The sequence below is a fragment of the Epinephelus lanceolatus genome, chromosome 3, assembly GCF_041903045.1.
Source record: "Epinephelus lanceolatus isolate andai-2023 chromosome 3, ASM4190304v1, whole genome shotgun sequence".
NCBI lineage: Eukaryota > Metazoa > Chordata > Actinopteri > Perciformes > Serranidae > Epinephelus > Epinephelus lanceolatus.
Window position 1 is genome coordinate 38,964,555 of NC_135736.1, and position 25,252 is coordinate 38,989,806.

At 41.2% G+C, this 25,252-nt stretch overlaps 1 protein-coding gene across 1 annotated transcript; it reads right to left on the reverse strand.

Moving 5' to 3' along the window:
• Window positions 1–534: 534 nt before the first annotated feature.
• Window positions 535–23,967, reverse strand: chrnb5a (cholinergic receptor, nicotinic, beta 5a). The gene is made up of 8 exons (XM_033623339.2): window positions 23,268–23,967; window positions 16,634–16,779; window positions 11,129–11,173; window positions 10,926–11,035; window positions 8,963–9,489; window positions 6,316–6,806; window positions 4,635–4,780; window positions 535–3,036 (listed from the first exon to the last, which is right to left on the reverse strand). The coding sequence occupies exons 1-8, from the start codon at window positions 23,311–23,313 to the stop codon at window positions 3,021–3,023; spliced, it is 1,527 nt and encodes a 508-aa protein (XP_033479230.1). The 5' UTR covers window positions 23,314–23,967; the 3' UTR covers window positions 535–3,020.
• Window positions 23,968–25,252: the final 1,285 nt, after the last annotated feature.

Consider the following 25,252-nt stretch of genomic DNA (forward strand, 5'->3'; position numbering starts at 1 on the left):
TCAAAGGTCAGCTTCACAGTGATGCTCTGGAAAAACACTGCTCTGGTCATATTTAAACATCATAACTCAGGAACAGAAGGACACCCCATTCCTCCAAGGGCTCAAATTTTCAAGCCCTGTTAATTCAAAAAATGTTCTATTGGACTGAAAGCCCATTTTTTGGAAAAAGCCCTTCATCCCAAAAACAAACACCCATTGCCTCAAAGTCTGCATGTGGTTCGCATCGTAGCATTATGATTCTGTTAACCATGGATACGTTACATTTGTCAATAATGCTGTGGTAAATTTGTGGTTAGGTTTAGGCACAAAAACTGCTTGATTATGGTTTGGAGAACATCCTGTGTTGGCTTAAAATACCCACGTTTTGTGGCACCAAAATTACTGATTAAAAATCAGGGATGGGTCGAGGAAAACACCCTGGATTGGCGGCTCAAACGACGCAAAGGGTCAGTAACAAGACCCAGAATCAGTGGCTCAAACGCAGCAGGGTAGCTGAAACCCAGCTGAAGGTAACTGAGAACAGTGGGTCTTTGGTTTTGGGATAACAGGCTGTTGGAAAAATGGGCTTTCGGTCCATTATTTGGCTAATGGGGTGTAAGATTATGGGCTGTCGGAACAATGGCATGGCATTGACACTTGGCCGGATACAGAATTGGTGACCCTAAACTTGAGCGTCAGCCTTGAAACTGATGATTTTTTGGATCTTCTGTGCTGCCGGGTTGAAGATGTGTGTGACACATTCACATTTTAGAATGTAGCTTCTTTGCAGCAACATCCATATTCAAAGCATTGTCAACTGTCATGGCTACATGAGTCTGGACAGACTCATGTCACCATCGTCCTTGCGGTCGTTATTCTTGGTTTGTGACAAAGTTGCTCATTATGTTGGTGACTCGTTGATAGTTTAAATGTTGCACATATTGTTCACTAGTAAAATGATAAGACTGACATTTTTCTTTTTTATTGTCAATAAATCATATAGAAATATGATAGCTGTTGATGCATTAGTTCATCTTACACTCTCTGATTTCCCCTGTGTATGTAACCTCGCATCCAAGCCTATTTGTTTGTACCGGAGTTCTAAATATCTAAAAACAACTCATGAATATACAGTTTCATTTTCTAAAACAGCCAAGTACTTTTCTTAAACAGCTGAAGGCTTTTGCATGTTACCCAAAGAGAAATAAAAGTGGACTTTTTGGAGACTATTTTCAGCCGTGGACTGATACACATTTAATGCACCAGTGAATATTTGCGTCAGCAGGACGGTGTATGTATGACTGAGTCAAAATAAACTGCAGCTGCCATGTTCATGGTAATAAAGGAACATATGTGGAACTTTAATCAGACAGAAGGGCAACAACAGTGATTTATCAACATTACTATAATAAAGTGCAACTCTAAATATTCATGACTGTAACCTTGACTCAGACCAACTTAAAGGACCATACCAGTGGGTTTTCATGTTTAAACCAAGTGTGACTGTCGACTTAAACCGTCCGTTAGAGCCAGTATTTTTCCAAAGCATGCAGCCATATCTAAACTTTTGGATATTTGGCATAAGTGTTTTCATTTCAAGTGAATTGTTAGCTGATGCATCCACCTTAGGATCCAGTGCTTTACAATCCAAATCTGTATAGCTTATGGTAATTATAATTCCACTCAAAAAACAAATCGTGCTCCATAGCAGAAATATGATTTAATTTATTGAAAACTAGTGCAGATGTCTGTTTCATTGTGGTGCATTGGCTCTGCTGAGCAAGATTCAAGTCTCTGCAAATTGATTTGGATAATATACTAAATTTAAACCAATGGGCCCCTGGAAGCATTAAAAAATTACAGCGCCACTTGCATCAATTGGAAATGGTTGTCAGTCATGTAATTGGTGTAAGCACACAGGGTTTACTGATCTGACTGTGCAAATCCACTAGTGTGGTCCTTTAAGTAAAGAGACAAGATGTGAGAAAGAAACTGGGGAACATGTAACAGAGGGAACAGCATCCGACAGGCACATAAAATACAGAGCTTTTTATTCAACATGTATTAGATCACAGTCAGTGTCATATTTATGGTTAATATTGTATGTAACCTGGTAGTGCTACAAGTGATGTGATGTGACACATAAAAAGAAAATACGAGAAAAACAAAATGTGAGAGAAAGACAGAAAGAGAAAGGAGGCGGAGATGCACATTCTTCAAAATAAGACAATGCATTAAGGAGGTGAATGGTGGAGATGAGGCACAAAGCTCTGAAACAGAACATGAAGAGGACAGAGCGAGAGAGTAGATGCATTAATATTTTTATGAAGAGAAAGGGTGGATAGGACGGATTGTCCTTGCATTGTTACAATAAAGCTTGGTTCAAGAAAGGAGAAATTATGGTCCATTGTACTGTGCCAACAAGAACAATTGATATAATGTCTTTTAATGTCTTATTTTGCACGTCAATAGTGCTGCAGAGGCGAGCAGACCTCATGGCCTTGTAGGAGTCGTTATGTGTAATGAACCTTTGTGCCTCTATTGCACATTGAGTCTGTAAAGAGCTCCAACTGTTCCATCAGCAGCACAGCCAGCTCAAAACAAGACAACAAATTAACAGTTTTGTTTTCAGTCTTGTGGTTTGTGGTTGATCTTTACACTGGAAAAACAGCTTAAAACTGTCTTGTATGTTGTGCACTGCACGGGCATCTTGGCTCCAGGACAGTCTTCTTGTTGGACACATTTTGAGTTATCAAAAGTATATCAGACTGCCGCGCCTGTGCTAATGGTGAAGTTAGATGGAGGCATAGTCCGTTACAGATAGAGGCCATGCAGTAAAAAAAAATGTCCCAGTATTTTTCTGTTTGTTTGAGGTCCACTGTTGCAATCACAAAGATGAAGCTGGCTGCACTGATTAGGCTGGTTATGTATCTCACCAAGCCAGCAAAGACAGATCAGATCCGGACCTGGTGCAGCTTCACAGTTATAGTGTTTATGAGTGACGATTAGTTGGCTGTTTCCTATTTCATGTCACAGAAATCCTAGAAATCTCCATACCTGTGAAAAGAGAGACACATAAAGTTGATATAATTATAAATGTATACGTACCATATTCTGCAATAATCCTCCAGTTTGTTTGAAATGAAGAGAATATTTTAAGATGTTAGCACTGGCTTTATCAATTCAGATTTTGCATACTGATTCTGCTTCCTATCAACTCCTGCAACTGTCAAAGCAATACTCAGCTGTTTTTCCATCAGATTCAGGCTGCCATAAACAATCATTTACTGTATGTGTTCCAAGTGACCACCAATCTAAATGGTTTAAAACACTCTGACGCAGATTAGATCCAGTTTAGTAAGATATATTTTACAGCTTTACAATTAAAGGCCCAGACACACCAAACTGACATCAAAGAACTAGTGGCGCCAAAGGCCAACTGTTCACGGGACACTTCACGTTGCCTGTGTCCCGGCCAAAAAGTTGCACTTGAACACACCGCAAAGACTACAGCCAAGGGCCAGCTAGCACATACATTCTGTGCCTGTGTGAGAGGAATAATAATTTTCAACACCAGCAGGTGGCAGTAGTCTGTATTCATCGTTCAAAAAGGGAAGCCCATTGACAAAAAAATAATCTTACCTAATACAATAAGTTTGTTATCACTGCCTCTTGACTTTAGTTGTTTATGTGCACTGTGCTGAACTGCCAATAAGACTGATTTCATTCACTGATGGCTTCAACCGCCTCCAATGCCAATTCAACATGCTGGATTGGCCACAAAAAAGCCAATAAGGGCCGACTAGCGTGCATCAGTGGGGGACACACTGCAAAAACAACAGACAACAGGCAATCACCGAAGACCTGACACTGACCAACAGCCGACCGTTGGCTTGGTGTGTCAGGGCCCTAAAGCTTTCCACTAACTAGCAAGGCTTTTATTGTGAAGCAGCTGTGGACGGATGTAAGCGACTGCTAAATCTACGGTACATAAAAACAGGTTTACCTGATACAGACATTTTGCAATGTTTTTTGGGTTGTTGTTTTTTTCATCAGTAGATCAGTTTTAAATTTGTCAAAAGAAGCGTCCACCACGAGCTGATGACAGACGTGTAGCGATGCGAACAGCAGGTACTTATTGTGGGTGAACATCAGGCCCTCAACATGTCACACTGAGGGTTGTTCTTGTTGTATGGAAAACCACTCACACCATTACATTTTGTTCAGTTAGACAATTTCAGCAGTACTTTGGTTTTATTGTAAAAACTATCTGTAACTGGCAAAGTAGTAAAGTGTAGCAGGTCAAGACTTTAAATTCAGGGAGAAATGAGTAGAATCAAAAATCACTTTTCTTAACAAATACCAAGTTCATACAAATTTGATTATCTAAACCAGAACCGTTGTTTTATTAACGTGCCCCACAGTGATAGGCTGAAAAGCGTCAAAAGCAGAACAGAAAAAAAAAAATATGGCATAGTACTAATAAAACTGATTAAATACAAAGTAAATTGGCATGTTACCAGTTAAAACAAATAAAATAATAATGCAGAGCATCTTTGTGCAGAAGAATGGGGTCAAGTCAACAAATGACAGTCTAAAAAGGTGTGTTGTGATGTATTTTAACGAGTGCTTTAATGAGTGTGTATGTGACTCACTCTGTATCATCAGCGGTGGGTGTATTGTAGCTTTGAAACAGCGGTTGCATGAAGAGCCCCAGAGTTCCCACCACACACACCAGGATGAAGATCCACAGGAACAGACGGTCTATCACCATGGCTACGTACTTCCAGTCCTCTATGATCTGGAACCAAACCAACAAGGTTAGATTACTACAGCTTGTTAATTAAGAGTGATCAAATCATGACTATAAAGGTTGTGTGTGTACGAACAGACCTGCAGCATCGTGTTTTAACTGTTTGACTCAGGAGAACATGAGCTCACTGAGGGGTGTTCAGGCGTGTTCTCATATTAGGTATGATTGATTTGTAATGTGATTGAGTAAGCTTGTCCCCCCTCTCCAATTCCTAATGTGAAAACTGAGTGCAGTTTTCACATTAGTAATGTTGTTCCATGCAGGATATGCTTGTGTCATAATCTAGTTGTCATTACTTTCTGTTGTTGCTGCAGTGTAGAAGAGAGCACTAATCGCAAGATCCCAAGCCCATACTATGGATTATGTCCACTATTGTTTGGAGACAATGTCAAGAAGGACCCTTTCACCTGGCTTCCTACTTTATCACCCATGACCGTGCAGTTCAGAAGATGAGATTGGCAGGTGCTATGTGCATACCATGTGGTCAGAAGAAAATGTTTGCATTGTGAAAATGTTTGCATTTGCGCAAACCACAAAAATATGATACGTATCCTATCAACAATTCTAAAGTGATGTAGTGTATCAGGTCATCAGGAGGAGGGGATGGTGTATGGCGTGACACCTACTGTAGGTGAGTTTTAGCAAGTCACTCCTGCATTTCCAGTGGCTTTTTAACCACTAAAAGTGGTTAAACACCAGCTTGGCAGGTGTCATGCCTAGGTGTAGACCACTGTTCAAGACCAACAAACAAAAAAACAGTTTCTTTTTAGAGACCCATCGCTGTGCCTCCTCTGCCTTTTTAGCCCCCCAACATGGGTGTTTTGGGGAGACCCATGGCAGTTCTTTTCAGCAGAGACAGTGCCATAAAAAGTGGGTATTTAGAGCCATATGCTAAACTTTTCCGACCATAACCAACTCATGGAGCTAACTCTTTTAGCTTAGTAAGCAGTATGTTATTAACTTCTGTGGTGTCTGTGAAACTTCTAGGACACCAAATGCATATCAGGGTATAATTTTAACTGCACTAGCCGGTGATACAGAGAGGCATCTTAATGAAATTTGCCATGAGCAGTTACAGCTGCAAACCTTGTTTGTAATATTTATTAAGTGTGGGAGTTTGGGGGCAGTTTACGAGCCCAAAGCCACAAATCTGGGGTTAGGGTTTGTGTTTGTATGGGAGTGTGGGCAGGGTTTTCTGAGGTTATCTGATATTTTAAGAAAAAGACAGACGACAGACAGGTTGGAATAATGTCACAGGAAGACAAATATAATCACTGAATTGTTTTAAACACAGTGTGTCCCGTTTGGTCCTGATAATGTCCTTATTTCTTGAACAAATCTCCTTATTCCCCCCTGTTGCATCTTTTTAATCACTCATCTTCATAATCTGCTCTCATAGGTCTTCTCCTCCCTTATTCTTTTCAATAATATATTGTCTTTCCTTTCTTTTACTGTCTATAGATGGTATAAACAAAAATTCTAAAGTTATTGTGCATTCTTCTAAGCAGTTTTTATCTCCTCACCCCTTCATCGTCATCTTCTGTCTTCATGTGTTCAGCAATGTATCTCACACCATCCACTGCCTCCTCCACATCTGCATCCCACTGAACAGCCAAACGCCTCCGGAAGTCTGAAAACCCACCACCCCCATCTGGGATGTCGTCCACCTTCCAGCAAAACTTGTGTGCCAAGTCCTCATTCACGTAGAAAGAGTCTGCGTCTGTTCGGATCCCACCAAGTCGGATGTTGGAGTATTGCCTCTTGTCTGTGCTGCTTTGGAAATTGTTTTTCCCGACAGTGCTGCGGTTGGCATATTTCCTGCGGAGTTTATCGCGGACATTGGAAGAGCCTGGCCGCCTCATGAGGAGGAAGTTAGGGAGGCGGACCAAGAAGAGACGTTTGACCCAGTCGGGCATGTGGTGGGTGGATGGGGAGCGGTGATGCACGTTGAGTACACAGACGGTGGTCACAATGGAGAAAGTGACAAGCACCATGGTAAACATCAAGTATTTACCTTTGAGAGAGAAAAGACAAGATGCCACCATAAACAAATAAATATTGCTGCTGTCTTTAATCACACTGCTCTCAGTCAGTCATTTGTTTCTCATTATTCTTATGGCTAAGTCTTAAATAATGCTGGCAGCATGTCCAACAAGGACACATGAATCAAGGTCCCATACGCCTCACTTTTTTCAGGATGTTTCCACATCACTTATTCCATCAGCCCACCAACAAAATCATGTCGATCTCACCAATTTGCTGCTCTGAGGTTCCAATTTGAGCAGAAATACTGTTTTCATTTACTGAGTTATTCCAAAGGGTTTCTAGTTTACTGTTCTTTTGATCGCTGTGAAGTTACTGTCAATAAAGGTCAGCACTCCCTGCATGGTTTACACTAAAAGTCTACCAGGAAAGGAAGGGATTATGCCCCTTGGGTTTTTTAATGCAACAGCAAATAACATCAATAGTAAAATAAAATGGGAGCAATTGGGATTTATGATAAAATATACTTACACATCAGGGAAAATTAGTAATGAAGGTCTGTCTCTAATATAAGCCCTTTTCAGATAAAGGCCTGGCTCTCTGTACAGGTACAGTAAATACTGACACTATTTATGTATTATCATGGTTTATATTTTGCAGTTGTACTCACACTTTTTGCACATGCAACACAAGGATTTAACTGTAATGACCCTGGCGGGCATTTTCTATGTTTTCATTCACCTGGTTGTACATTTTAACTTGAAATTTATAAAGCACTTGTTTCACATTCACAAGGGGGAAAGTGCTCTTGGTTGTTAGTATTTATTATTTATTCATTCAAACTTATTATTCAAACTAGTTACAATCATCTTGGGTGGCACTAAGCCTCGATGCAGCGATGGGGCTCTTGCAAAATAGTGTCGGGAGGGAACTTGTTTTGGTGGAACAATTGCATACGGGGAGGTGAGCCCTGGCGTTAAAATGGTTAAATCCCTGCAAATGAAAATGTCACATAAAAGATTGAAAAATGCAGCCTATTTTTATGCACTTTTTGTATATATACCTATGAAAAGTAATGCATCAGAATTTGTGTATAAGCCATGTAAGGGGAAAGGCTGATGCACTGACAGTAATAATGAAGAAAGTAGTATAGAGAGCAAAAGTCTGTGTAGGGACACAGATTGGGGTGGTGAATGGGTCAAACAAACAAAGAGTGAAACCAGGCAAAATTTTAGTTATTTTAGGGTACGTTGTTATGACATTTTTTTTCTTAAGTCTAACCTACGTAACCTTACTGTTACTGTAAGTGTGTAACTTCATGATAAGAAGGTTTACGGAACGTGGTGACGCCCAATCATGTTTCTTTTCCTAAACCTAACATAAACTAATCTGGGGTGCTAATTGGTTAGATATAAGAACCATTGTATGAGGATACGTTGAGAGACGTTTTAGTGTGTAGGTTGCTAGCTTGGAGGTTGTTGTTTTACACACAGCGCTAAAATGTAGATTGGAGATAGGTCTGGGGAGACTAGTGTCATGTAAAGACGAGATTTTGGAAATGGTTTCATGCTTCCCATGCTTATTTACCATCTAAAATAGGCGGCCAATGACCAGCATATATTTAAAAGTTTACGTCCTTTGAGCCAGACTACCTTTTGGCTACTTTCTGGCCTTCTTCTTCTTCTTCCTCATGGTAATGTCAAGACTCCAGGAAGTTGCTGCACCCGGCCAAAATATAGTCTACTATCTAACCCCCTATTCAAATCAGCACTTGTAGTTTTTGGTTGTTGTTTACATTAAACAAATTAGATATAATGTCTTTGTTAGTGAACATTAGAGGTGTTGGTAGAAAAACGGGCTGGCTGTTTTCATCTTCCTATCTAACTCTCTGACAGAAAGCGAATAGGCTTACTGCCCAAAATATGATCTAATATAAACTACACTTTCAGTGCCAAGGAACTATGTGAAGATGTGTCATTCAAACATAAATATAGCTGAAGAATTCCTATCCAACTGTGAAACTTTTAATCTAAGACATAATAACAGTTTAAAAGTTCTGATTTATATGAGCAAAATCTAACTGAAGGATATGTTTATTATGTTTGGTTCTTAACATCAGCATCAGCAACAGTATCTGTGATATTATTTGATCATTTGAAATGTTATCAGAACATAAATATGACTGACCTATGAGTGGCACTGCGAGAGAGGTGGGTGGAACTATCTTTGATATCAGCAGCAGGAACACAGTGAGCGCCAGCAGCACTGAGATGCACAGTGTCATCTTCTCCCCGCAGTCTGACGGCAGGTAGAACACCAGTATAGCCAGCGATGTGATCAGCACACACGGGATGATCAGATTAATGGTGTAAAACAGCGGCTTCCTCTTAATCACAAAATCATAGGTGATATCCAGATAGGTGATGTCATTAGGGTCCTCGTTTTTGCGCGCTGGGAGCGAGACTATGTCCCACTCTCCGCTTGGCGTGAAGTCATCTCGGCTGGCAAAGTCGCTCGTGAGGATTAGATCCACTTCTGTGTGGTCGTAGGTCCAGGAGCGGAACTTGAGAGTGCAGTTCTGCTGGTCGAAAGGGAAGTTCTGCACCTCAATGGCGCAGGCCGACTTGTAGATGGCTGGGGGGAGCCAGAAGATATCACCGGTGTTGGAGACCACAGCATTGCAATAGAAGGAAACCTCGTACACACCATCAGCACTGTAAGAAGTGGTGGGTGAGATGGAAGATTAGAGAGAGTATGGATCCAGAGTCTATAATCACAATCAGCACTAAAAGCTGGAATAGGCTGTTTAATTTTTTGGGTCATTGTGCAAAGATCGCATAAACTTTGAGCTAATTGTAATTCAAGTGGCCTGAAAGAAAACTAGACCTCTGCACCTCCTATTAACCCTGTCCTCAGGCTTTAGAAAATTTAGCCCATGACTAAATTGGCTTCGACCAATCACAGCCATTTCATATAAACCCAAAAAAAAACATGTGTCAAGCAAAATGTTTCAGAGATCGAGAGGAAATGTTGCTAATAGTTTAGCCTTCTGCTGACCGGAGCCAGAGGCCCACAGCTGCGGCTTGAGGTTCACGTTTTGTGCAGCTAATATTAGCTAGAGCCTTGAATCACCCTGTGTCGTCCACCTCACTCTCCACTGCTACAGACTAACTCACCAGGAAAAGAGTGGGCAGTAGTGCTGGACACAGTCAGTGGCCATAGCAACCTGAATCCAGCCAGTATACCCAGCTCTGGGGGAACAGACAGCCTGGACTCCCCGCCAGATCTGCAAACTTTCTGTTGCTACCATTACACAGGTTAGACCCAGTAATGCTGCTGGTCACCAGCCCACCGTGACACCTGGTGCTAAGGGGTTTGTGCTGACTGAATTCAAGCCACTACAGCCACCAACCAAAGGTCTGTCTACCAAGCTGCTGCCAGCTCTACTCATGGGAAAGCAGTTCACAGCAACAGGGAGCAAAGCGGAAGGACCTTGGAGTGGTCAATGTGTAGGAAACACTGGGTTGTTGTGTGATGCTCATGCTTGTCCTGTGGTTGTCTGGTGGGAGGGGCTTGGAACAGAGAGAGGAGAGTGGCAGGAGGAGGATGTATTTTCAAATTCTGACGTTTTTGTATGTTTGTTTTTTGCCTTTTCCAGAATCCTGCCTACCCCAACTTTAATAAGATATATTTGAAGTCAGCTAACTCTCAAGGCTCCACTGTAGACCCTTTTTTTTGCGTTCACTGCAATGATGATAATCAGACAAACCCAAACTCTCCTCCATGATTGTCTGAAGTGATCCTAAAAGCAGACATTGATTAAGCCCATACTAATCCCCTTCACCTCAGCAAAAAAACAGGCTTGGAAGAAAGAGAACATTTTAATTACAAAATCCCCATAGAAAAGCATGCTTATTTTAGCAGCAGATTTTCTGCTTGTAATGCCCTGATAATGCTGGAAAACCTCTCAGTACTGTGGAAAGCTGCACTGTAACTCCATTATTAACGTACTGTAATCTATTAATGTGAGGCCACCACACACGCATACACACGCAGGCTGTAAATGTAGTTGAACTTTTTACTTGACTTCAGAATAAAACAGCAGAACCAGATCATCTAAATATCAAATTGATGATATGCTCATACTTACTTGTTGTAGAGCACTATATCAGGAAGCCAGATGTGTTTGGATGGTATTCGTAGTTTCTTAATGCCTTCGTACTTCTCTGGGTCCCATCTTAGTCTGTAGTCATTCCACTCCTGCAGACAGAGCATTTATAAACTCCCACATATGTATGTACTGTATATTGAACATTGTATGTGCAATGGGCAGTTAGAAAGATTGTATTGTACCTGAAACAGCCACAAGTTGGTCGTCATTATCTGTTCTCTCTCATTCTGCAAGACAGCAATAGTCAGCTTATTATACAATGAGTATCATTTCCATAAAAATTCACTTTACGGTTAAAAATGGTGGATTTTTTCACTAAACCAAGCAGAGCAGCCGACACACTGTTTACTGGCAGTGGTTTTAGCACGACACACTGAAGGTCAAACCTAAATACCAGAGCATACCTTTAGGGAGCGGATGTAATAACAAACATTTTGGGGCAAAATCACATCTCTTCCAACACCTTCACAAAATGTCACAAAGTTAGACTTCACATGGGGCTGCATGTATTTTTTGTGCAGGACTTTCAGAGTGCAGAGTGTTCAACCAGAGCAGAAATGTGTGGCTAGAGAATGAGACTGTGAGTTTGATGGCTTTTGAGTTGTTGGGAAACACTTTTGACAGAGCTGCACCAAAAAGTAATGTAATGTGACTGAGTATATGTATATATCTATAGCATAGAATTAATTCCTAAATCATAGATAATCCAGAGACAGATTACTTTAAAAAATCCCACACTATCCATCCATCCATTTAGTTGCTTATTCCGTTTACAGGAGGGCTACAGCCTTTCCCAGCATGCATTGGGTGTGCAGTGGCATACATCCTGGTTTGATCACCCGTCTGTCACAGGACTAACTCAAAGGCTCTGTTTACACCTGGTGTTAATATGCATTTTGGGTGATTCGATCCCAAGTGGAAAGCGCTAAACACAAGTGTTAACAACAACCAAGACACAATGTGAACCGATCACTCAAACTACTTGCCGAGGTGGTCTGGGGCGCATTTGACCACATATCTTTTGTAGTGTATTCATTAATGAGTCCTGATGTGTCCCCAACAAGGACTATGTCATCAGTGCAGGACGTGGTGGTTGTTTTGGTGACAGCCCACCAACACTCTATAACTTAAGCCTCCTACAGACTGTGAGATTTTAGCAGTCTTGTGAGTTTAGTGCAAGCTACACTGTGCGACACGGATCTAATGAACTTGGGTATGACATCAAGTTTGATGTATGCAGACTGTACAAAGACAGTGTCTACGGAATCGCAGGCTACGGTGTACAGTGCAATAACTTGCCATACTGAGTGCGCAAGGATGCTGCACAGGTTATTACTTCTTCATCTGTGAATTACAACATAGAGGGTCACATTAATAACTTTAAGTTTTATAGGCACTACATACTGTGATATGTCTGCTGCTAGGTTGCTCATCTGGCAGTTACAACTCCACCGCTATTTCCTTCCATGCTTTATCCTCCTTTACGCTATCATGATAAGAGCTGGAGGGCACATCATACAGGCAAGGCTTTTGCTGCCACAACTCAACAAGGTTTTCTTCTTTGCTAAAACCCCACACATTTCTTTTAGCACGTTTTGCCTCCTGGTGAGCTGCTATCTGTCTGTTTGTTTGGGTTTAGCAGCAGCGCGTCGTTTCATGCTGCATTTCTGTTGGTTGGTTGGTTGGTTGGTTAGCAGACATAGGTTAGTCTCTATATATAGACTCTACATTCAGTGAATGTAGAGTCTGTAGGCAAACCCTGGAGATCCTGCCTCCGGAAGAAGAGCGGAAGAGCCCTGGTTTCCGGGTGTAGGCTGTTTGTAGTCCGCGTGATATTGACCAATCACGTCTGAGCCGGCTGCAGTTGTTGCCAGGTTAAACGCTCCGTGTAGTGAACTAACGAGGCGGAACATAATTGGCATCGCTGCAAACTCTGAATCCATCGCAGTGGTTCAGCATATTTACTTATATATAAACGGAAGTCGGAAATGGAAATTCGCCTCCTCCGTCCAAATCAAACCGGAATGCCAAAAAATCGGGGGTCTGCCCCCAGAGGCTGTATCGCCGTCTGCCGGAAGTCAGACACCGAATACAGCCAATGGGTTCCGAGAATGGACGTAGCTTGTAACAGCAGTCACACTGGGAGATGGTCATCCCAAATTTCTGACACTGTTGAGAATTTTATTTCAGGCTGTCTTTGATCGCAAGACAGTGACAACGACCATCCTTGAATCTCACTCACTGTGGAGGTAGGACCACTATTTTAGAGCCACGACCAAATATATCTCCACATTATTTTCACCTTGGTTATCTTTCATCACCAAAATTGCACTGTGTATACTGGGCTTTACCCATCTTATGATGAGCTGCATGACTATCCATCATTTTGCCCTATGGAAGGATATGCGTTGAATTCAGTGATATGTACTGACACAATGGCTCACATGAGTAGCAAGCATGCTACAGAGCAGGTAGCAAAAGTATGTACGTAACAACTGTTCGCGGGGCAGTAACAAAATCTGAACACAAGTGGTCAGCTGGAGACACATGATAGGCACAGGTGTGAACAACGATGTTCCGGATCATCAAAACACACGTTAATACCAGGTGTAAACAGGCTCAAAGAGACAGACAAACAGATTCAGGGAGCATGTCTCTTATTTGATATGTCGTCACTCCTTGCTTGAACCAGATTTCGTCCTGGTGTGCCTGTTTCAAAGGTCTTACTTCTGCTCTGAGGGGCCATGCATGAGGATACACAAGAGCAGCATTCGCAGAAGTCTTTTATTGGCCAACATGCCCTGGTATTGGACTGATCTGATACATCAGTGAAGACAGATAGTAGATTAAACTCAAGCGCATCACTCCCAAGTTTTATGTTTTATTTATTTTTCAATTCACCATCTGTGTTAATTGTAGGCCTGAACAACTAAAGGACCACAAACAACTTTATTATAACTTTTTTTCTCACAACCTATTATTTTCCCCATTAAATTCTATTATGGATACAATTGAAGACAGAGATTAGGAGGGTCTGTCTGTCAGCGAGAAACACTTTTTACATTATTTATCATCATTTCCATTCAGTCACATGTGAGGCTGATAAGTCCCGAGCGTCAGGTTTGATGAGTTACATAATTTCAATTTTCCCTGAAACATTTAGCCTACTAAATAATTTCCAGAGTTGAAAAGACACCATAATCATATTCTGTGTTACTAAATAATGAATTCACAATCAGAATATCAAAAAATACAGACGCAAATAATGAATAAATAATATAAACACATTCTGTGCCTCTGAGCGGGACACAGTATAAATACAGAATGCAAGTTGTTATTCATGTGCAGGTGTTTGTTAAACAGAGATAAAACACTGCTGCTCAGCCAGAGATAACTGGGTGCTTTTATGTGTGTAGCACAGTGCACATGTGCGCAGACACAAACTCCATCAAAAGTCTCTGCAGCTGTTAAAGCTGACTGCCAGCTGATTCTGCTGATCAGAAACAATGACACATTAGAGGAAAAGAATCATTTCTCTAAAAACATATTTCCTTGTTTCCTCTCCTCGCATGGATTCCTTGTGTCTCTTCATGCATCCCATGTGGGAGGGACTAAGATGCAAGGAAAGTACACAAGTGAGGGAAACATGGATGATTTAAGAGACTTGGGATGCACCCACAGATTTATTCACACCCACAGGCACTTTAAAGTTGCCGGTTCACCTAACTTGAATTATCATAAAGTTTTTATAATAACACATACGATAATGTAATATTTATTCAGTGCTGTTGTAATATTTATGTAGCTGTAAAAAGAGACTGCATTGGAACAGTTACAATGCATTGCGTATGTACTGTATGTAAAGTCATGGCTTACTGGGACACTTCAATAAAAAGGAGCCATTGTTAATGTTATCAGTAACACCTGTGTGCTGTTGCTGCTGTGAAAACATGTCCTATGTGAAAAAGGCCTATTGAGCAGAGCAGTGCTTGGATTCATGCGATGTCACCAAACTAGAAAAAGTACAGTTGGTACAGATCCACACAGTAGAAGAGCAATAATCAGGTTACATGAGTGAAATCATGTGTGTGAGGGACTTTGGCCTGCCCAGTATGACTTTATAAAAACAAATATACCAGTGATGCTGTCTCTAAAGGATTTAAGGGACAATTTGGAGTTTCTGAAGTGGGTCTGTGTGGGGTCCTTCATAGTTCATAGTCAGTGTGTTACATACAGTAGATGTCTGCCATGGAAGCTAAGCAATGTACTACTGTGGAGGGGGGCAGCAAAAAGTATTTTAGCCCCCTAAAAAAACTCAGTTTACAATATATTGAGAGTAGGCGCCAAAGTCTACGTTCTGCTGCTGAAACAAACATTTAAAACATGAGTTGTCTGACTGAAGTGAGCTTCTGTTCTACCCTCTGTCTCAGTCAGTTAGTTTGTTTGTGTTATTGTGTGACTTTGGTGAATCCAAACTAATCCTTTTAAAGGTCCTGCGTGTAGGTTTCAGGTGGACGTATTGGCAGAAGTTGAATCTAATATTCATAACTATGTGTATTTTCACCTGAAAATAAGAATTATTGTGTTTTCATTACCTTAAAATGAACCATTTACATCATACGGCGTGGGTCCCCTTTTGCAGAGTGTAGTGAACAACGAACAAACCAAGCACTAGCACTAGATAGGGCTAATCACGTTTCCACGTCAGCAACCATGGTTCACTTATATGCTTGGCACGGGGAGAAGTTTCAGTTCAGGGCTAGATGCCACTAAATCCTACACAGTAGACCTTCAAACACCAAAGTCACGCAATAACGCAAACAAAATAACTGATTGAGGTGGTTGTAGACGAGCAGCTCCTGTGTTCAGCAATTTTAAGTCATTGTTTTTCTCAGTGGAGTCTGGCTTAAGAGAGAATGATAAAACAGCTTCATTTTTCCATCAGAAAACACTGTCTGATGGAAAGGTGAAGCTGTAATATTCTAAATATAATGTACACTTAAACGTACATTGATTTTTTAAGAGGGGCTTTTTCAGCTGGCTAAAAATACTTTTGTTGCTTAACCCTCCGCAGCGGTATTGCTTAGCTTCTGTGATGCACTCCAGCTTGCTTCTACTAATTGGGGGTGTGCCAGCTGACATCTACTGACTATGGATAAGTGGCTCATACAACCCAACTTCAAAAGATCTGAACTATCCCTTTAATGATGACATCATTTTTTTAAAAGTGTAAAGCTGTTACAACAGGTTACAAGTTTCTTCTGAGTGTACAGAGAGCTGTGATGCAAAATAAACACTAGAAGCTTTAAGAGACATGAATCTGGAGTGCTGAGCAGCTCACCTGGTAGAGCAGGCATCCCATGTACATAGGCTACGTCCTCGCTGCAGCGGCTGCAGATCGGAATCGAACACTACCACACTACCACTGTCCTATCAAAAAAAAAGGCCAAAAAGCCCCCCAAAATAATCTAAGAAACAGAAATATGAATCCAAGATGTCAGGTCAGATTCATTATAATATCTGGAAAGGGGTATGGTTATGTGCCTATAAACATTTTGTCCCAGTCAAAAGGTCACTGGTAATGTCGGAATAATGAGCATTAGTGTCAGGGCCCCAAAGCTTCTGTGATACATCTGTATTTGTGCATGTGTACAAATGTGTGTTCATATATATAAAAACATACTTACTACACTGATGAGCTGTGACAGAGACACCTGGATGGAGATGGTGACCTGTTGGCTCTTATTGACAGCTGGTCGGATCAGTTTGTTGTAGCGCTCTGGACCCAAAAGGTAGTTCACCAGCCGCTCCTCTGCATTCTCTGCCCTGCTGCCTACAGAACATTCAAGACACGGAGAAAGTGGAAAACATTTTATTTTGAAAGAGCTTTAAACCCTAGGATGCATCTCCCTTTTAGTATGTCTATAGGGTAAGCAAGTCGTGCAGTCACTGTAACGTTGCATAGAAAAATGTCACCACATTTCATGCGTGTGTGTGGGCTGCAGTTCAAAGCGTGATATCTTCTCTCTGTCACAGCATGTTTTCAGTCCAGTGTCACCATGAATGATGAACAATAAACAAGTTGGCTGTAAATGAAGTAAATGTACCAACGGGCATTTAGGCTGAATCACGTGTCCTCTTTAAAATGTGACTGTGTGTGTATGGGTGTGCATCTCGCTGTCTCACACTTTACTGCAGGGTTTTAGAGCAAAAAGAACAAACAAAAATCCAGCCATGCATCCATCCCTGCGAGAGGATCCCTGAAGCTTTGTGTTTCCTCAGCCCTAAAATATTGGTTATGTAAAAGTGATCGTATGAATAAGTCAGAAGCAGAATGCTTTTGACCCACTCTCCTGGCTTCCACAGCCATTATGTCTACATTGTCAAACAAACTGACAGCAGCGCAGGGAGCGTTTAATATCTGGAATGCTTCGCCCCCTCTGTGCCACATGAATTGTCTGTTTTTGTAAGATTACATGCAGGGAAGGCTGAGTGAGCATGGATGGTCTTTTTTTAAACAGCACCCTGCTGTTTCAAGTTTCATGTCACCGCCAATGTGTTCAGCCATTTAAAAGCAACGAGAGGCAAGAGAATCTATTACAGCTTAATGGAACATCAGTCTACAGTTTATTTTAACTTCAGAGGATGCATGAATTGCCATCAAGTAAGAACCTGAGTGGTGTATTTGCACATAACTAACTGATGGTTAGAGGCCTTGATCGCATTTAGACTCTATTTGAAGTGACCTTAATGAAACAGTTAGACCTTCTTTTAGGTATTTGGCTCGTATTTTGACCTAATCACTAGAACAGTAAGGTCCGGCCTGGGGGCCAATTGTGGCCCGTGAGCCTATTTAAAACATCTTGCGGCTTGTCTTTCGAAATGTTAAATATGTGACCCACCACCACTAATCAAGCAAGATCACTTTGCATTTTTTCCTTTTTACCTTACGATGGCAGGACTATCATTCAGTTTGTAGACAGGCACCAAGTAAGAACTACGCAGGCAGAACTAATGTGAGCACAACTAACTAACTAACAGATGGCAAACAAGCAAATGAACTGTTACCTAACAGCAGACATTTTCTGCTAGGGAGGAGCCAAGGCCACAGCACGGAAGCATAAAGTTGACAGTGAAGGCAACCTCTTTCAGGAGCAATGGAAAGTTAAATTTTTTTTTACAATTTTACATTTTACAATACACATTATCTAATCCAGCCCCCATTCACAAAAGTTTGGATGCCCCTGCACTAGAATAAATGTTGGCATTGTACGAGTCTGCAAACCACAGATAGGTTACCTTTGTACGTTGTTATGTAGCAGATATGTTAAAACCTTACGTTTCAACAACGCTGTGGTTGACAAGTGGTTTGGTTTAGGCACAAAAACCACTTGGTTATGGTTGGAAAAGATCCTGTTTTTTGCTTAAAATACCTGCTTTTTGTGGCACAATCTTGACTCAAAATGCAATGTCTCCGCAAAAAGCAGCTGCTTTTCGGGGCACCATTCTGGCAGAAATCATAGTGATGGCTCGTGATAAACAGACGCTTTTTGTGACATTATCTCCGCAGTAAAAACAGTGAGGGTCACTTAAAAAACACCCACTTTTGGTGGCTAAAAAAAAACACTGGAGGCCAGAAATGACTCATTAGAAAACAACCAGTTTTATATTTGTTGGTCTTAAACAGTGCTCTGCAGTGGTGTGCAGCTTAGCATGTGTCTAGCTCCCCATCAAGCATCACCTCCACCTCACAATGACAACGTCAGCTCATATACTACATGACTTTAGAAATGTGATAGCAGGATTATATGTTTAGTATGGAGAAAGAGTACAAGGGGTCAGGGAGTATGGAGTAACAGCTTTGTTTTTCATAGAGACTTATAAATAAATACATAATCATAGGGCACAGTTTTAACAAAGGCAGGAAACTTGAACAGAAACTACTGTGGGAAAATGCATTGTTAAAGGAAGAGTTCGACATTTTGGTTAATACGATTATTTGCTTTATTTCTGATGAGAATGAGAAAGATTGAATGAAATGAGAAGATCAACACTCTTATGTCTGACTTACATTTAAAAAAAAACAATAAAAACAATATCAAAATCTGTCATGATCCTGGGTTTGTTTATATTCTGTTATCCTATGGACTTTGTTTTGGAGTTTTCTGTTTGTGTTCCTTTCTTCATTTCATTAATTGATGTTTAATATGTTTCCTGTTTTATTTTGTAGATTCTCTCCTCATGTGTCGTGTCTGGTTTTACATCCTGTCTTTGTGTGTTTTCCCGCCTGTTTTCTGTCACACCTGTCTCGTTAGTCCTTCCCTGTTCCAAGAGTCTTCCCCACACACCTGTTCTGTATTAGTCTCGTTTGCTCCACCCTAGTGTTCCCAACCACACCCTTGTTGTAAGCCAATCTCCATTTCCTTGCTTTTGCCTGTGTCCTCCCACACCAGCTGTGTCTCGCTCTTGTGATTAGGTATCTGTGTATATATACCTGTGTGTTTCCCTTTGTTCCTTGTCAGTTTGTCTGTGTTCATCCCTTTACTCAAGATTATATTTTACCATTTGATTTTTAGTTTTGGTTCTGCTTTCATTTGGACTTTGTTCTAAAGTTTTTTATCAGCTGCATTAAAGCTCAATTTGGCTACTTCCTAAACTGATTCCTGACAAAAATCGATGCAGCAGACCCAGAGGCATCATCTCTTGTATTCCATGCATTCTTCTTCCTTCTGAGAACCTGGTGTCCACATTAACTGCCATGCAACTTGACCTCCTGTAGTTTAGTTAGGTTGAGTGTGTCATCCTAATAGCAGCTAAAGTAGCCTCAAGCCACTAGCCTCAAGCAGAGATGAGGAGCAGGCTGCATAGGTCTGCTGAGCTCACTTCTTTCCACACCCCCAGAATTTCTCATGTTCAAACTCCAAAAATTGTTAGCAGCATATATTTCTACAAACCAATGATGCATTACATTTGCACATTATTATACAGTGGGTATGTTAAAGCTTAACATTTCAACCTCACTATGGATAACGTGTTATCAGGTTTGGCACAAAAACCATTTAGTTATGGTGTGGGAAAAGACTGTGTTTTGGCTTGAAATAATTGCTTTAGGTGGCACAATTCCAGTGGAATGTCTCGTTAAAAAACAACCACTTTTCCTGGCATTATTCCCAGCGGAAAAACAGCGATGGGTTGCCCAGAAACAGTTACATTTGGTGCCTAAAAAGGTGCTGGAAACACAGCAATGACTTGATAAATCACAACAAATTTTTTGCCTGTTGGTCTTGAACAGTGGTCTGCAGTTTGGCAGGCGTCTCACCTAGCTCACCATCCACTGTCCCCTCCACCTCCATTGTATGAAAGGTGCAAATGTAATGTATTTATGGTTTGCAGAAACGTACAATGCCAACATTATCCACTGGCAACTAGGCTGTCAATTTTGTAATTTCCGCCCCAACCAATGCTGACTCAAGTCACATCACTTGAGGCAATTTATCAGATTTCACACGGCTCCCACTGGAGCGACGAAAGGCTTAATACAACTTGCCAAGACCTGTAAACAGACTTTGATGTTTAAAATTGATGAAGTTGTTTATTGAGCCGGTGTGTCTTTTAAACTCCGTGTTTGATGACAGCTTTGGTTAAAGCACAGATGCTGTGACTGAGGAATGGTGCCAAACACCGTTGCACAGTACAAGGTCTGGTCAAGTCTCCAGGCCTTCAGGGAGATACAAACACTCACAACAACATAGTGGGAGACACAGTAAAGTGCTATGTGCCTTGTCGGTGTATTACATCATTTAAATAATTCAAACCTAGATTTCAGGGTATCTTTGCCTTGATGGATGTTGCAGAATAATGCTCGACTGTGTTGCCTGTCACACCTGATCTATGTCAGAGTCCAGCTGTTTTTGTAGAACAGAAATTTAATTGATGGCTCTGATTTTTTTGCTTTCTGTCTTGTTAATTTTAATGTATTGAAGCCTTCTTGTAAGTCCAGAGCTAAAGGTGAACCTACAAGCTTACACAATTTCATGGGGAAAGGACACAAAAGTCAACACTGTAGAAGAAAACCTGAAACAAGGTCAGGTTAATAAAGGGAAGCTCTTCTTTTAGGACAGTGGTGGAGACATCCAAGTGTTCTCCCTAAAAGACAGAAGACATTGCTTTCTGGGCGGTGAGTATAAAATAGCCTTATGTAAATTATTCAAAGAGCCCGTCTGCTTTTACTTACAAGTATTTTAAAAGTAGGAACACTACACACAGTTTTTTAAACTCTGTCTCTGAGGCAAAAGTTGAGTGTTGTGGCTGCTTTTGATTCACATACTCAACTTTGTTGTCAAAGACGTACTGCGTCCTCCCCTTTTGGGATACTCCAGGGTCTTCTGAGTTTGTGTCTCTGTCATTAGTCATAAAAGGATCAGACTTAATTTCAAGCTCTACACCAACAATGAAAAGTTAGATGTCACAGAATACAAATGTAGGTGAGACAGGTTGTGTAAGATCATTTTCACAATGCTTTTCAAGGCAACAAGAGCACACATCTGCTTATGTTAAGCAACACAGAGCATAGCAAAGCTAAACTCCGAACCACAGCTATCATTAAGGACACTGAGGTCATGTCTTGATATCCTTTCTGGAAATTTAAGAGGTTTAGCAGCCAGAGGAGGTGATGGGTGATGATGATGAGTTATTTAATGCTGATGCTGAAATCCTTTTGCACTTTCAAATCTGCCTGTTTCTGTTAAGAAGACAAATAAATTAAACATAATTTCAGTAAAAGAATGTGACTTAGTTCACCACAATGATATGCTTGATCAATCACTAGAAAAATGTTGGCATTGCACAACAAATATGTTACATTTGCCCGTTGTTATGTAGTGAATACATCGAAACTTTATGTTTCAACATTGCTGTGGTTCAAGTGCAGTTAGGTTTAAGCACTAACCACTTGGTTATGTTTAGGAAAAGATTATGTTTTGACTTAAAATAGGGGTGACACAGCATCCACCATCTCCTCTAGCTCCATCTAGCTTCCCGCTAGAAAAGCAGGGATGCTTCTGTAACAAAACAACTGCTTTTAATGCCACTATCCCCTCACGGAATAACAGTGGCAGGTCACTACAAAACACCCACGTTTGGTGCCTTAAAAACTGCTATAAACACAGCAATGACTCAGTAAATCACAACCAGTTTTGTTGTTTATTGGTCTTGGACAATGCTTTGCAGTGGTCTGCAGCTTGAAAGGCATCTTGCCTGACTGTCACACCATCACTCCCCTCCACCTCCTGATGACAAAGTGAGCTCACACACTATGTCATTTTAGCAACATTGACATGATATGTATGAAACATGCAAATGTAGTGCAATTAGTGCAGCAATGTGCAATGTCAATATTTTATCTGGCAACTGGGCTGGCCTGGCATGTAAAGAAAGGTTTGGATTTAGCATTTAACCCTCACAGAGAGATAAAAATGGTCAGAGTAATAGTCTAATTAAATGAAGGCTAAAAAGAAGAAGAATCCAATTTTACTGCCTGTTTTGCAAACTGCTACACTGATGGAAAATTAAATGACAAAATGTCTTTTTGGTAGAGCTAAAGTAAAGCATAGAGAACATGAGGACTGGTTAAGTTCTGGATGGTCTTATTATCAGTTCAGACTTCCTCCTGTGTATCTTTCTGCTTGTTGGAATAACAAGTTCTGGAATATCTGAAACATCCAGTAGGCCACCTTTTTAATTATGGTAACCTAAGTACGTACAAAGTCAATTCATATGGATGGATCGTGCCAAAAAAGTAGTATTTTGTTCAGTCTGTCTGCTTGAAGATTTCAAAGATTTGATGAGCATCTGACAGCAAAGAAGCATTTGGGATGGAGCACAGCTGGATCAAAAGTCAAAATCAAACTAGTGCCACATCTGAATAGTACATGATTATCTACATGACACTGCATTCAAGATATGTCTCCTGCAGCTCACTGACACCTAATTAAAAGTTTCCTGTGCATGTGTGTGTGCGTGTGTGTGTGTGTGTGTGTGTGTGTGAGAGAGAGAGAGAGAGAGAGAGAGAGAGAGAGAGGGTGTGGGGGGTGTCTTCATCTTTCTGCAAAGATTTCTGCATGATGGCTAACTTGTGTGTCCATCAGCACCCTGGACAGCCTCTTAATGTCTTGATAAAAGCAGAGATTCTCGCCAAAGCGCACAGAAAATGCCTGCCACGCCTGGAGGAAACACTTTTAACAAAGCAATACTTTTACAATGTCACCTCACTTAAATACCCATCAATACTTTGGCAAATTTAAAGAATACAGAGGAACTTACTTGTGAGAGAGAGGATGGAGAGCAGGAGAACAGTGTTCATAGTCATCTCCTCTCTGCTTCACTGGACAAACTTCGCTACTTTCTTTAATTGATCCTCCAAAAGAAAAAAGTGCCTTGAGTGTAATCAGCGGAAATATGCAATGTTTATATCCCGTCGTGATACAGTAAGCCTTCTGTCTTTCAGCTGAACTCCCTTGTCTTCCCTGCGCTGGTTGGCACACACCTGCTCCGGTTGGTCGTCTTTTGCCGGAATATTGAGCCGCGCAAAAAATAAATAAAAGAAGAAACTTCTCTAGTAAAATAAACAGGTCATTTGTTGGCAATGTTTATTTGCAAAAGACAACATGTTGGTCTTTTGTTTTATAGCCGAGTATTAAAGGAGCTGGGCTGCCCATTGCGCGCCGCCGCCTCAGCCACAAACCAGCCGCGGTGACATTTAAACTCGATCCAAATCCAGCAGTCCAGATGAGTGCCGTGTTGTTGTTGTCGTCGCCCAAAAGAAAATCCTCATTGAACTTCTTCCTCTTCTGTGGATTAAACCATCACCGCTCACCTGCGTTAAGTTCGCTCTCCTCTGGATGAAGCGCAGACAAGTTGTAGTGCGTTAAGAAACTGGCGCAGCTGTAGAAAGTGCACACAAGACGTTTGTACATTTGTCACCTCGGGGTAACTACCTGCAGGTAAACTCCACAAAGAGGCCAGGGATGATTTCCCATGAAAGTCCGTGTTGCCCGGAGGTGAAGCCAGGAGGAGAAGCGGGAGGAGGAGGTGGGGGGTCAGGAAGGGGAGGTGTGTGTGTGTGTGTGTGTGTGTGTTTGTGTTCCTTGAGGAGTGGAAAAGATTCACGTCACGGCTTGAACTGATGTTCAGCTGTCTGTCTGCTCTGGGTGGCCTCTGTTCTGCCAGTGGTGCTTTCATAGCCTACTTTTCATGGCATTAAGTGAACCCAAACTTGAACAATACAGAGAGGAAAACGCACCAGAGACAACAGCACATAACTGTAACCCGAAATGTGTTCACCATTCTGTACTTGCAAATGCCATTATAAGAAGTACAAGTTATTTTAAGATGATTGTTTAAGCTCAAAGTGAGTTTAGTTTGAATATAAGCTTTTTGATCACTGTAATATGCTTTGAAATAGCAGCGGACACCCACAGAGTGCCAGCTGTGAGCAGATGTGTTCATAATAAGAGAGGGGAGGGAGTGAGGGAGGGGTGAGGAGAGGATTTCTCTCCAGTGCTCTGCCAAAAAAGCACTGAAAATGTGAAAATGGAATAAAAATAAGCACAATAAAGCATATAATCAAAAAATGGTGTTGCAGAAAGTCAGTCAGCCTCTTCAGGCATTGCTTCACACTTCACCAGTTTGGTAAGCACCTAGATACATACTTATGTTTATCTTTAAAGATTACCTCAACTAAATTGTCCGATGTGTTTTCTTCCACAAAAAACATCAAATACTTCACCTGCATAATTCAGTTACTCACCTTGTGTTAGTAAGTTTTCTCACGTGCCTCCATGGTGAATGGAACATTTTGAAAAGGCAACAATCTTTATAAACTGAAGTCATCATAGATGGCATTTAACAACAGCTAAACTATATCAAACAGTGCCAGGCCGAGCACATTTGGCACCCTAGGCAAGCTTTCCCTGGCTTTTGCCTTTTCATTTTCTCTCACTCAAGTACACTTCCCAGGGGTGTAGCACCAAATTCTGGGCCTCCTGCCCTTCTTGTCTCGATCCATGTCTCTCTTACATGCCTTTTCTGTCTCTTTTTTTTTCTTTTTTGGAAACGTCAGGAAAAACATGACAGTGTATGTTGGTGCTCTTGCAGCATAAGCAATCACACACTCGGCTATAGTCGCATTTAGAGACAAATAAATCCTAGGGCAGGGACAAACTGGACCATTTTTTGCCTTTAAGGTGTGAGAGGGGCCTCAGAGAGCCTCCACTATTTTTCATACAGTTTAGTTTAGCCAAATTGAA